The sequence below is a fragment of the Nerophis lumbriciformis genome, linkage group LG06 (assembly GCF_033978685.3).
Source record: "Nerophis lumbriciformis linkage group LG06, RoL_Nlum_v2.1, whole genome shotgun sequence".
In the NCBI taxonomy this organism is placed as follows: Eukaryota; Metazoa; Chordata; class Actinopteri; order Syngnathiformes; family Syngnathidae; genus Nerophis; species Nerophis lumbriciformis.
Genome location: NC_084553.2, coordinates 12,926,763 through 12,941,350, shown reverse-complemented (window position 1 = coordinate 12,941,350; position 14,588 = coordinate 12,926,763). Strand labels below are relative to the sequence as shown.

General features: G+C 40.2%; 1 protein-coding gene across 1 annotated transcript in view; it reads left to right on the top strand.

The window, feature by feature from the left end:
• The window catches only part of vps35 (VPS35 retromer complex component), a 34,143-nt gene extending 20,557 nt beyond the window's left edge, over window positions 1-13,586 (top strand). The window contains exons 15-17 of the mRNA XM_061963717.2: window positions 9,036-9,275; window positions 9,351-9,494; window positions 12,770-13,586. Of these exons, the coding sequence (XP_061819701.1) occupies window positions 9,036-9,275; window positions 9,351-9,494; window positions 12,770-12,949 (564 nt within the window). The 3' untranslated portion in view covers window positions 12,950-13,586. The remainder of the gene's footprint in view (window positions 1-9,035; window positions 9,276-9,350; window positions 9,495-12,769) is intronic.
• Window positions 13,587-14,588: the final 1,002 nt, after the last annotated feature.

Here is a 14,588-nt window from a genome sequence, read left to right as displayed (position 1 = left end):
CATGCTTGTATTATCATTAAACACCTTTAACTTGTTAACAAAAACATATATTTCATAAATAAGTAAATACAAATTATATATATGAATGAGGTAGATCCCCACGACTTGATCAATTGAAAAGTAGCTCGCCTGCAGAAAAAGTGTGAACACCCCTGCATTAAACAATGTAACAAGGTTTTCCAAAATAAATTAACTCAAGTTATGGAAAAAAATGCCAACATGGCACTGCCATATTTATTATTGAAGTCACAAAGTGCATTATTTTTTTTAACATGCCTCAAAACAGCAGCTTGGAATTTGGGACATGCTCTCCCTGAGAGAGCATAAGGAGGTTAAGGTGGGCGGGGTTTGGGGGGGGGCAGCGGGGGTGTATATTGCAGTTAGTGCTGCAAGGGGTTCTGGGTATTTGTTCTGTTGTGTTACGGTGCGGATGTTCTCCCGAAATGTGTTTGTCATTCTTGTTTGGTGTGGGTTCACAGTGTGGCGCATATTTGTAGCAGTGTTAAAGTTGTTTATACGGCCACCCTCAGTGTGACCTGTATGTCTGTTGACCACGTATGCCCTGCATTCACTTGTGTGTTTGAAAAGCCGTAGATATTATGTGACTGGGTAGGCACGCAAAGGCAGTGCCTTTAAGGTTTATTGGCGCTCTGTACTTCTCCCTACGTCCGTGTATACAGCGCCTTTTTAAAAAGTCATACATTTTACTTTTTGAAACCGACACCGATAATTTTGAAACCGATACTGATAATTTCCGATATTACATTTTAAAGCATTTATCGGCTGATAATATCGGCAGTCCGATATTATCGGACATCTCTAGTCTGAAGTCACGCTGCGTTTCGTTCCATTTGCTGTTTCAGTTTTGACTTCAGCCTCTGCAGGTTGGAATTTATTTAGAGTTTAACCAACAAACATTGATAAAATCCAAACCGCATTGAGTGCCCAGAACTTTAAAATGCGCCGACATTGTTTCCGCCAGACTGTTTCTTTTGAGCGCACATGAGAGCGGTGGTGTGAGAGTGTGTGGTGGCACACAGTCAAAAAGAGTAATGATGGAGAGCGATGGCTCAAAAAAAAAAAACGAGGGCTAAATATAGTAAAGGGCTCAAAGTAAACGAGAGAAATTAAAAAGTTGTGCGATAATTTTGAACTGATAAAGACATGTTTGCGCTGTCAAACGGAGCTGACATTTCTCAATATCAGTACAACGATGAAGCAGCACATTACCAAAAAGCATCGTGCATATTTAAGAAAGCAGAAATAAGGTAGAAGTTTATTTTGGTAGCTAACGCCCCAGTATGTGTTTTACTAGCATAACAAATGTTTTATTCAAACAGATGTGAAGGCATGTTAGCGTCTACATTTTGTATGTTAATGCTAACAAATCAAACACTACTCCTCCAATTAATACCTTTTTAAATGTGGATGTGTGAAATTGTTACATTTATTGTCACACAATTTACTATATATTCATGTATTTTTATTACATATGTATTCTTTACGTTATTCAACAAATAATACGTGTCAAATTTAGAAAATACATACACATTTTTACTTTTTTTAAATAACTATACTTTATCAGAGAGCCTTTGTTTAGTTTTCCTCTTTATTATTTATTTATTTATTACCTGGTTTTAGGCAACACTCAGATTTATTTTTAATAACGGGATGCGCTCATGTTAAAAGAGCAATTTTGATGATATGTTCATTTATCAGAAAAAAGGATAAGGGTCATCTGAAAAATCCTTGTACGTTTCATTTAGGGCTGTAATGATAATCGGTATTATAATTGCGGTTAAACTTTCGACGATTAGTATTGTAAGTATTTATCTCGGATATGCATAATAACAACAAAGAAGAGAAACAAAACGACAGCAAAAAAATAATAATGAAAAGAAAAATAATACCAACATAGTGATGTGTTTCAAACATGTATACAGTTACAATGTTTACATCGCATGTTTACAGTTTTACATTCTAACATGTTCAAAAAGGAGGAGGAAGAAGCAGAGATTTTGAAATCCTACCACTTTTCCGTTTAGAAATATGTAACACAATTGTTCATTTATTTTTTAATATTTAACACAACAATATTATTATTACGGTGCTACCATTTTTAATGAAAAACCGGGATCGATATCTACAATTTGATTAACTCATGGACGGACTGGCGCCAGCTTTACAGTCTTCACGGTGCGATCAAAGACCATTGAACAGAGTAGGACACCAACGCCTGCTAGAAACATTTTTATCAGTGAAACATAAGAAACACAAAACATGCAAAAAGGTGGGGGGTTTTCAACAGTGTTTCTATTTGTTTTAGTTGTTACAAAAATAACTTGGTCAAAATATTTCAGTGTGTATACGTACCTTTTGAGCACATTTAACAATACCTTGATAGTTTTGGTCACACTATGATATGAAATTATTCATATTGTGACATCTCAAGTTTCAACTATTTTCCCTAAAAGACGCGTTAAAGGGGAACTGCACTTTTTTGGAATTTCGCCTATCGTTCACAATCATTATAAAAGACATGACGATGAATGTTTTTTTTTTTTTTTTTTTTTTTTTTTTTTTTAAGTATTCTAAATATTAAATAAAAGCTATCAAAAGTCTGCTTACAATAGAGCCTATGGGAGCTGCTCTATTCTGCCTATAAAGCCCTTGAAAAAACATCCAAACACTTCCATTAAGTTTTTATAAGCATGCTGTAATATAGTAACAGGCACATATTTTGATAATTTTAGCCGTACGCAGGGTATTAATTTCATAAACGCATCACAACATTCGCTCCCCCCCCCAAATACATCACTGATTATTACTCACTGCAGACTGCATGAGAGCCAACAAACATAATAAAACATCACTTACTGTACAATGTCTGCTGTCATTAGGATACCGACTGCTCAGACGTTCTTACATTCCCGTTTAGAGGAAGAATCACTCATAATCCTTTTAAAGAAAGGGCGGGTGGACCTAAGCGTCTTTTCCTGTCCTAACTGGCTGTCGAAGTGTACCAACTTGTCGGAATACGTCCTCAGCCTTCTTCTATCCAAGTGAGAGGGATGATTTATGATCTACAATAAACTTCCAAGGAGCAAGGAAACCAGTCGATCATGTCAAAACTGCACACAAGCTTGTGATCATGGTGCTGCTATAATGGAATTGGGGCTTAAATCACCAAAATGATTCCCAAGCGCAGCCAGCGCTGCTGCTCAATGCTCCCCTCACCTCCCAGGGGGTGGAACAAGGGGATGGGTCAAATGCAGAGAGTAATTTCACCACACCTAGTGTGTGTGTATGTGACTACCAGTGGTACTTTAACGTAATAGTTTGTCTGCGTTATCCCTTATAATAACAATATCGCTAATACTTGGTTAATATTCAAAAGTCACGAAATGTAAATGGAGTATTGTTCGATTATTTATTGGATTTTAATGGCGAAATAGAGGACCTCCCACTGGCTCCGCATATATTATTATTACTTTTAACTTATTTACAAGTTAAAATGCGTTAAAAAAAAATACATCCGTCATGTCTTTCATAATGATTGTAAACGCTAGGCCAAATTTCCCCCCCAAAAAAGCAGATACCCTTTAAGGATAGAAAGTGGGGTTAATTCAAGTGCTCGATTAATCCGAATAATTTACTCGACTACTTAAGCAATCGATAGCTGCAGCCCTAGTCACGAGGCGCCAGCGTACGCTATGCCGCTTGAGTAGCTTTACGTGCACCTGCCAAAAAATATCTGACCTTACACTGCGCTAGGGATGTCCCGATCCGATATTTGGATCGGATCTGCCGCCGATATTTGCAAAAAAATGCGTATCGGCAAGGCATGGGAAAATGCCGATCCAGATCCAGTTTAAAAATACTCCGGTCCGTGTTTTCCAACGCACCGATTTAAATAATACATTCCACTTTTCTGCTGCTCCCTAATTTCCGTTCCGCATTTTCCAGCTCACCTTCAACACATCCACAGGTCTGTGGATTCTCACGCAGTTGCTTTTAGCTGCTGCCATTACACGACAGGCTCTTCTCACTCTTTCCTGTGTCTCCCTCTCACAGACAGCGAGCGCACCTTCTTACACACGTCACATACTGTCACGTCATACGTCACATACGTATACGCCCTCGCACAGCAGAGAAGTAGCAGCATGGCTAACGTTAGCTGTGATGCTAGCGCAGCCGCTAAGGTGCGCGCCTGCTCAAGCGTCCTCTGCGCACGGCAAATCTATGCCACGCACAAAATCAAATAAAAAAATAAGCGCATAACAATTTTCGACACACGGACACGACAGAGAAAACAGTTTTCGTCATCATTGTTCAAATAACCTACTCAGTGGCCTAGTGGTTAGAGTGTCCGTCCTGAGATCGGTAGGTTGGGAGTTCAAATCCCGGCCGAGTCATACCAAAGACTATAAAAATGGGACCCATTGCCTCCCTGCTTGGCACTCAGCATCAAGGGTTGGAATTGGGGGTTAAATCACCAAAATGATTCCCGGGCGCAGCCACCGCTGCTGCCCACTGCTCCCCTCACCTCCCAGGGGGTGATCAAGGGTGATGGGTCAAATGCAGAGAATAATCTCGCCACACCTAGTGTGTGTGTGACAATCATTGGTACTTTAACTTTAACTTTTAACTTTATTGTAACGTCTGTCGAGACGCTTATCTCCATTCGGTGCCACACGTCCACACCATCAAAATGCCGAGGCAAACATTTCCACATCAACACCGTATGAAAAAAATAGTGATTTTTTTTAGTTGTCATTTCCCTCTCTGCATGAAAGTTTAAAAGTAGCATATATTAATGCAGTATGAAGAAGAATGTTTTAATGTAGACACATAGAATCATCATAATGTTTTAATGTAGACACATAGAATCATCATACTGCTGTGATTATATGCATCAAGTGTTTATTCAAGGCTAAGGCAAAATATCGAGATATATATCGTGTATCGCAATATGGCTTTAAAATATCGCAATATTAAAAAAAGGCCATATCGCCCAGCCCTAGTTCAATGATGCCATTTCTGTTTGTCATGTATAATTTTGTCTATTTTGTGTTTATCCTTGAATCAACAGGTCAGTTTCTTGTTACCAACCATTGTGTATTATTCAAACTCCCCTAATTCAGATGGCTAGTTGTTATCAAGAGTACTAAAACCCTTTTCAACATGATTCTGACAACTAAGTAGGCTAAATAACTTTAAACTTTAATACATGCTCGGATAGGCTAGTATTGGTCAGTATCGGTATCGGTCAGTATCGGTATCGGTCAGTATCGGTATCGGATCGGAAGTGCAAAAACAATATCGGTATCGGACCGGAAGTGCAAAAACCTGGATCGGGACATCCCCTACACTGCGCCACTCTTTTTCGTTCTCGAACGCCTTTGATATCAGATCAACATTAGGATCAGTAACATGAATGAGTTCCTGCTCAATAACACTTCTCTCTTTAATTACCATTGTTTGCCACAAGCTAAATAGACGACAAGAGGTGTTGTTGCTCACTGAGTTGACGTCACGTTGCACACTCGAAAGCCATGAAATCAGAGGTGTCCAATTTTCCTTAACGTTGGCAGGTTTGGAAGTAGGGATGAGTACGCTTTACATTTGAAGTGATACGGTACCAATTCCCAGGTACCTGGGACTCAATAAAGGTACTGAACGGTACCAATTTTCTGTATCATTGTGTGTTAATAAATGTTGTTTGATAATAACATTTTATTTTTCAATGTAACATTTAAAAATGAGCTGATTATGATAACTGTGCTGTCCAGTTGTCGTATCTTGTTTTATTTTTTTACTATTTGAGTCCCATTTGCAATGCATTTCCACGTCCATGACATTAGATGGCAGTACTGTATAGGCCAAATTAAGGCCCGGGGGCCACATGCAGCCCGTTGAGCTTTTCAATCTGGCCCGCCAGATATTCCCAAATCATTTTTTGAGATCTTTAAGATGGAAACTGTAGCTGCCATTATGATGTGCAGTGATGTTTTCTAATGACCGTAAGTCTTGAACTATACAAAGTATTTCAATGGTTGGAATTTGTGCTTATGGATGATATACCAGTTACTATGGCAATCTAATTAGTTACTATGGTCATCTACGTCACAGCAGCTCAGACGAGGCACCAAGCAGTATGGGCGGGAAGCGTTTCCACAGACGCGGAAGGAGATTTTCACAACAAAGTTCTAAAGCTTAGTGATATATAGAATAGAATAGAAAGTACTTTATTCCCTGGGGGGAATTCAGCAAATATCAGATTGTAGGTGGGTTTATTTTGTACCCTTCGCGTTCATATTTCACTGTTTTTTGCATTTTTGTTGCGTTTCACTTGATTGTAAAATATGTCGATCGAAAGGGGGTGTGACATACATATTTTGTCAATATTCAGTGTTTTATCGTTCATAGAAAAATGTAAAATTCCATTACGTTTTTTAAGGCGGTCTGTCATAACGTTTTTAGCATTCAATCAGACATTATTGTGAAGTTTTGTATTAGTGTTCCTAAAAATAGATATACCGGCCCCTAGACATTTTTTTCTCTATATGTGGCCCCCGAGTCAAAATAATTGCCCAGGCCTAGTATAGGCTATCTATGGTATGATGTCCGACTAGGCCAGGGATCGGCAACCCAAAATGTTGAAAGAGCCATATAGGACCAAAAATACAAAAACAAATCTGTCTGGAGTCGCAAACTTTGAGACACTTGTGATTTAGGACTATATAAATAAACATTGATTGATTGATTGAAACAAATTAAAAGCCATATTGCATACAGATAGTGTGTCATGAGATATACATTGAATTGAGATGACTTAAAGGAAACTAAATGACCTCAAATATACCTACAGATGAGGCATAATGATGCAATATGTACATATAGCTAGCCTCAATAACATGTTAGCATCGATTAGCTTGCAGTCATGCAGTGACCAAATATGTCTGATTAGCACTCCACACAAGTCAATAACATCAACAAAACTCACCTTTGTGCATTCATGCACAACGTTAAAAGTTTGGTTGACAAAATGAGACAGAAAAAGAAGTGGCATAAAACACGTCCTAGAAAGTCGGAGAAAGTTATACATGTAAACAACCTACGGTGAGTTCAAGGACCGCCAAAATTAGTAGGACAAAACGGCGCTCGCCAAATACTCGAATCAGTGAAGCATGTTTAATACAAACAGTGTGCTTTATAACAATTAGGGAGGTTTGTGTCATGTTTGTCCTCCTACAGAAACCATATTTAAACAAAAAATATATTTTTCCCCCTCATCTTTTTCCATTTTTCATACATTTTTGAAAAAGCTCCAGAGAGCTTTTTCAAAAATGTATGACAAATGCCATCCAGCCGCGGGTTGCCGACCCCTAGACTAGGCAGTCATTTTTCCATGAAGCTATTATGTTGCGCCCCACAAGGTGTTTATACTGTATACTGTACACATCAGCTGTTTGATTATAATATTAATTTTAGTTGTAGTTGTCATTACCAAATTTGAATGTGTTAAAATAGCCATGTAAAATTGTTAACGCTAATAGTAGCCTGCCTATGGCAAATCCAAATAGTATTAGCAACAAGCTAGCACATTTTGGAAGAGTGCAGCCTTACTTTACATTTGAGGGGTTTTTTACCAAACATACTTGCTTTGTTGGTGTTGAAAATTGCAGCATTACTTGGAGGGAGTTTGGCTGAAAACCCAAAACATGTGCGGTTTTTGCTTGGTGGTGAGACAGAATTTGCCATCAATCCCACGTGGGTGCTCGGCCTTGTCCGTGGGTGCTCGGGCCTTGAAGCACCCACGGGATCGGCGCCTATGGTACTGACGGAATTCGATCAGTGCCTGTCAAAGAACCGAATTTGGTACCCATCCCTATATGGAAGTGTTTTAACTGGATATGTCCGATTAATGTCTTTTTTGCCGATATCCGATATTCCGATATTGTCCAACTCTTAATTACCGATGCCGATATATACAGTCGTGGAATTAACACATTATCATGCCTAATTTTGTTGTGATACCCCGCTGGATGCATTAAACAATGTAAATAAATAAATAATGATAAATGGGTTGTACTTGTATAGCGCTTTTCTACCTTCAAGGTACTCAAAGCGCTTTGACACTACTTCCACATTTACCCATTCACACACACATTCACACACTGATGGAGGGAGCTGCCATGCAAGGCGCTAACCAGCACCCATCAGGAGCAAGGGTGAAGTGTCTTGCTCAGGACACAACGGACATGACGAGGTTGGTACTAGGTGGGGATTGAACCAGGGACCCTCGGGCCGCGCACGGCCATTCTTCCACTGCGCCACGCCGTCCGTAACAAGGTTTTCCAAAATAAATCAACTCAAGTAATGGAAAAAAATGCCAACATGGCACTGCCATATTTATTATTGTAGTCACAAGGCGCATTATTTTTTTTAACATGCCTCAAAACAGCAGCTTGGAATTTGGGACATGCTCTCCCTGAAAGAGCATGAGGAGGTTGAGGTGGGTGGGGTTGGGGGCGGGGTTGAGGTCCGGGGGTTGTAGGGGTAGCGGGGGTCTATATTGTAGCGTCCCGGAAGAGTTAGTGCTGCAGGGGGTTCTGGGTATTTGTGCTGTTGTGTTTATGTTGTGTTACAGTGCGGATGTTCTGCCGAAATGTGTTTGTCATTCTTGTTTGGTGTGGGTTCACAGTGTGGCGCATATTTGTAACAGTGTTAAAGTTGTTTATACGGCCACCCTCAGTGTGACATGTATGGCTGTTGACCAAGCATGCCCTGCATTCACTTGTGTGTGTGAAAAGCCGTAGATATTACGTGACTGGGCCGGCACGCAAAGGCAGGGCCTTTACTTCTCCCTACGTCCGTGTACACAGCGGCGTTTTAAAAAGTCATACATTTTACTTTTTGAAACCGATACCGATAATTTCCGATATTTTAAAGCATTTATCGGACCATAATATCGGCAGTCCGATATTATCGGACATCTCTAGTTTTAACGTCTATTTTGTTTGTTTGTTCAGGCCTTCTCTTTGTACGAGGACGAGATCAGCGACTCCAAAGCTCAGCTGGCGGCCATCACGCTCATCATCGGCACCTTTGAGAGGATGAAGTGTTTCAGCGAGGAGAACCACGAGCCTCTGAGGACTCAGTGCGCGCTGGCGGCCTCAAAGCTGCTGAAGAAACCCGACCAGTGCCGCGCCGTCAGCATCTGCGCACACCTCTTTTGGTCAGGACGCAGCACCGACAAAAACGGCGAAGAGGTGGGACTTCGACGACAGTGATGATGCTCTACTTGCCCCAGCCGTCTCTAAACTGTTCACTGCGCTTCTTGTTAGATTCGGGACGGGAAGCGGGTGATGGAATGTCTAAAGAAAGCGCTGAAGATCGCCAACCAGTGTATGGACCCCTCGCTGCAGGTCCAACTCTTCATCGAAATCCTCAACAGATACGTGTGCTTCTACGAGCGGGAAAATGATGCTGTAAGACACCACATTCTTCCGTTTCACACGTCTCCTTAAATCCATTCTTTTTTTTTGGCGTTTTTTTGTCCTGTCCAGCTTCTCAGGCAAATCATATAGTTGATGTAGATGCCCATATTGGCTGTTCAGATTTACTTTACAAAAGAGAAGTGTAGGATACTTCTCTTGTTGCCTTATTTGTATTTGACTTTATTAAATGTATTTATATTATCATTTGGTGCAGCCGGGCCGGAGCAGGAGGGGATAGAAAGAGAAAAAAAGGAAGACAGAGGGGGAAATTGTGGGGACAAGAGGGGGATTAGACAGAGAGACAAAAACAACAACAGCAAACACAACAATAACAACAACAACAATAGAGCAACATCAGCAAATAGGATATGTACAAATATGATGGTAAAAGTGATAGCAAAGAAGCAGTTAGCGTAATAAATAATAATACAGAAATGACAATGAGCATTATTACACTACAAATGGAATAATACAAATACCAATAGAAATAGTGCTATTGATAATGAACAATACCAATAATTTACCTCTATTATCAACAATACAGTTGTTCCAATGCAACAATACATATACATAATGATAACTACAAATACAAAACAATGCAGAAAAATGGAGAGGAAGAAAGAGAGAGAAAAAATCCATTCTGACTAATTTGTGTTAAATGCAGCTTGTTTTATATAAGGCAAACACAAACTATGCAATATTTTCCTTAAAAAATATTTTAAAGTGGAATTTTTGATGTGAAGTAATTGGAGCCTCGTATATGTCAATTCATACCGTTGATTTTGATTGATCAATGACAAAAAAATCAGTCTGCATGGCAGCTCTGTTATTAGTCAACATTGCAACTTTTTCTCAGTACATTTCACCTTTTTGTTCTTTTATTCCACTTTTTAATGTTTTTTTAAAAATATTATTTTCAGAATATAGACCAGGGGTGTCAAACTCATTTTAGATCGGGCGCCACATGGAGAAAAATCTACTCCCAAGTGGGCCGGACTGGTAAATCACGACACGATAACTTAAAAATAAAGACAACTTCAGATTGTTTTCTTTGTTTAACAAATAGAACAAGCACATTCTGAAAATGTAGAAATCATAATGTTGATGGGTTTTTTTTACACTTACATGTTGCGGTTTATAGTATTCTATCTTTATTTGTCGTTATTTATACTTTCTGAATAATTGATGTGATAATGTTCATCAGTCAACTCATTGGTGTTAATTTTCAATCTATCAAGACAAAAAAAGAATACCTAAATCAAATTACAGGATGTTATTTATGTAGTTTGCTCATTTTCCTCGACTGGTGCACTAACATCATGTGGTTTATTTAGTTTTTTTTACATATGTAGCATCATCTACAAAGATACAAATAATTGCTATCGCGACATCTAGTGGACACATTTAGAACAGCTGTTTCTTTCATTCAAAAATTTCGGCTCATTTTTATACTTGGCAAACTCATCCCGCGGGCCGGAAAAACCTGTTTGCGGGCCGCGCATTTGACACCCCTGATAGTGTCGGCTCAGTGGCCTAGTGGTTAGAGTGTCCGCCCTGAGATCGGTAGGTCGTGAGTTCAAACCCCAACCGAGTCATACCAAAGACACTAAAAATGGGAGCCATTACTTCCCTGCTTGGTACTCAGCATCAAGGGTTGGAATTGGGGGTTAAATCACCAAAAATGATTCCCGGGCGCAGCCACTGCTGTTGCTCACTGCTCCCCTCATCTCCCAGGGGGTGATCAAGGGTGATGGGTCAAATGTAGAGAATAGTTTCGCCACACCTAGTGTGTGTGTGTGTGACAATCATTGGTACTTTACTTTACTTTTTTTTTTTTACTTTATATAGACGGTGTAATTGGAACCAATGTTCCCTCTAAGGTGCGCGCCTGTGCAATTGCCCACTGCTCAAGTGTCCTCTGCGCACGGCAAATCTATGCCACGCACAAAATCAAATTTTCGACACGACACGGACACGACAGAGAAAACAGTTTTCGTCATCATTGTTCAAATATTGTAACGTTTGTCGAGACGCTTTGAAGACATGAATTCCATCGATCACTTTACTGAGCAAAACTCTTTATTGTCGGCCATAAACACATCACCAAAACATTAGTAAAAAAAATGATATCTAGCAAAACTGGTCATTTTCTGCAGTACAAACCAGACCAAAAGCAACTTTGTTATATCAACAGCAGCCGCTCGCTCTTTCTCACTTGCGCCAACACATGCACATATGGAACTTAGCCAGTGATGCGTTTACAGCCACACAAAAAGTCGGACCACTCCAACACTACACATAAAGTGTAATTCCAGGTCGTTACACTATGATTTACCAATCAAATGTGTGCTTATTCTAGTGTCATTTATTAGGAATCTTAATTTAAAAATATTAATCATGAAATGCTGTTAGTATATTAAATAAATACTAATAAAAATATATTTTTTACAAACGAAGTTGCAGGAATGTACACATGATCCCAAGCTTACATCTCATTGTGCAACATGTGAATGTTTTAATGGGAACTAAATGCAATGTCTGAAAGGGGTACAAATTATTTCCAAAGCAGGACCTCCACCCAGACAAACAATACAAGTACACAGTTCATGAAAAACAATAATTTTTGTTATTGTCATTGTAAGTGAGCCTAAACACTTATATTAGAAAATAACCTCATGGAAATGACTGCTGTCATTTGATTATAATAATAAGAGAATGTTGTCTGTCTATCTGTGTTGGCCCTGCGATGAGGTGGGGATTTGTCCAGGGTGTACACCGCCTTCCGCCCGAATGCAGCTGAGATAGGCTCCAGCGACCCCGAAAGGGACAAGCGGTAGAAAATGGATGGATGGATGGAGATTAAACTTGTTATTTAGTCAGGTTTGGACAGGTGTGTTGCTGGTGTAGCCACGTCTGATGTTGCTCACATGAGCTCCGCTGAATGCTCAGGGAGTTTTTGCGTTTGCTCACACACATAAAAAATTAGAGGGAACATTGATTAGAACCCTATTGAAATTGCTGTTTTATTGTTATTATCCCTGTTTAGCCGCCTTTTTGAGGCCCTTAATATGTATGGAAACTCCCCAAATTTTACAAGGGTGTCAGGTTTGGCAAAAATAAAAACTTTTGGGGGTCCCGAAAATGAAATTTCAAAATTAGTTTTCTACAGCCACCTTTTGATGCTGTAAGACGCCACATTCTCCCGTTTCACGCGTCTCCTTAAATCCATCCCGACTTGTACGACCAAACTTGTGTTGTGTGTCCAGGTGACTGTCCAGGTGTTGAACCAGCTGATCCAGAAGATCCGGGAGGATCTTCCCAACCTTGAGGCGAGCGAGGAGAGCGAGCAGATCAACAAACACTTCCACAACACACTGGAACATCTTCGCCTGCAGAGAGAATCCCCCGAGTCCGAGGGTCCCGTCTACGAGGGCCTGGTCCTCTAAAGTGAAGACACATATCGACGCACGTACGCGACTGCACACACACACGACAACACCACAGTCTCATCCCAGCCAGTCAGAGGGGATCCCAGCATTCCCCCGAGCCCCAAAAACTCCCTCTATCCATATTATTATTATTATTATTCTCATTAGATACGATGATTTCCTCCCCGCTTGCCGAGCGACTGGTTGGCGATGTGACAGAAGCGTGTCTGCTACACTGCACTTAACTCCCAACAATTCCTCTCCGTTTGTCTCTTTAACATGCATCATGTTGCTAGTTGACTAATTGGCAGGAGTAGAAGTCACCGCCCTCGTCACATGATCACGTAGCGCAACTGCCGTGTTGTCTTCAGGTTCCACGTGCGCATAGGACAAAACAGACACGACGGGTCGCCGGGTGTCCTCGACCATTCTGATGATGTAACAATGTCCGCGTTTGTGTGTCAACATTTGGAAAATGATTTGTCGCAGCCTCTTTCTCGTCTCTTTCGTTTCGGAGGCGTCATTGACCAGTTGTCTCCTTTTTTTTTTTTTTTTTTCTGTGTGCATAGCCACTTGTAAATCACGTCCAGGAAGAATCTGACTAAATAGGAATTATCGTTGTCATTTACTGAAATAAAGGAAATTCTTAACAATGTATTCGCTTTTTTGTTAATTTTCCTTTTACAATGAATGTCACGACAGGGTTTTCATGGGTCACTAAAAAAAAAAAAAGCGGGCTGTCGATATTATCGGCCGATAAATGTTTTAAAATGTGATATCAGAAATTGTCGGTATCGGCTTCAAAAAGTAAAATTTATGACTTTTTAAAACGCCAATAAACCTTAAAGGCACTGCCTTTGCATGCCGGCCCAGTCACATATAATCTACAGCTTTTTCACACACACAAGTGAATGCAAGGCATACTTGGTCAACAGCCATACAGGTCACACTGACGGTGGCCGTATAAACAACTTTAACACTGTCACAAATATGCGCCACACTGTGAACCCACACGAAACAAGAATGACAAACACATTTTCCGCACCGTAACACAACATAAACACAACAGAACAAATACCCAGAACCCCTTGCAGCACTAACTCTTCCGGGACGCTACAATACACACACCCCGCTACCCCCTACCCAAACCCTGCCCACCTCAACCTCCTCATGCCCAAATTGAGCAAATTGGCTATTTCTGGCAATTTATTTAAGTGTGTATCAAACTGGTAGCCCTTCGCATTAATCAGTACCCAAGAAGTAGCTCTTGGTTTCAAAAAGGTTGGTGACCCGTGGGCTCGATGAACAAGTGAACACTCAATCAGCATGCTAAATCAAACTATAACCTACATGTATGACAACAGAATGGCTAGCAGAACACAAGGCAGAGGAAACTACCGGTACACGTTTTGATTTAGTATTTGCTAGGTGAATTTAACAGATCACAAAAAAAGGTAAATTCGGATCGCTAGCGTTGTTAGCATAAATGAATGGGATTTAACTTAGATAAAATTAGCATTATGGCTAACGGAGCAATGTTTTTGGTTCATTATGAGACTGGTGGTACATAACACTAGCCAACTAGAGATATTGGCCCCAAAATCATTTAACAAGTTCAGGAACAGCTAACTAGCTTGAGCGGAAGTCTGCTGGAGTA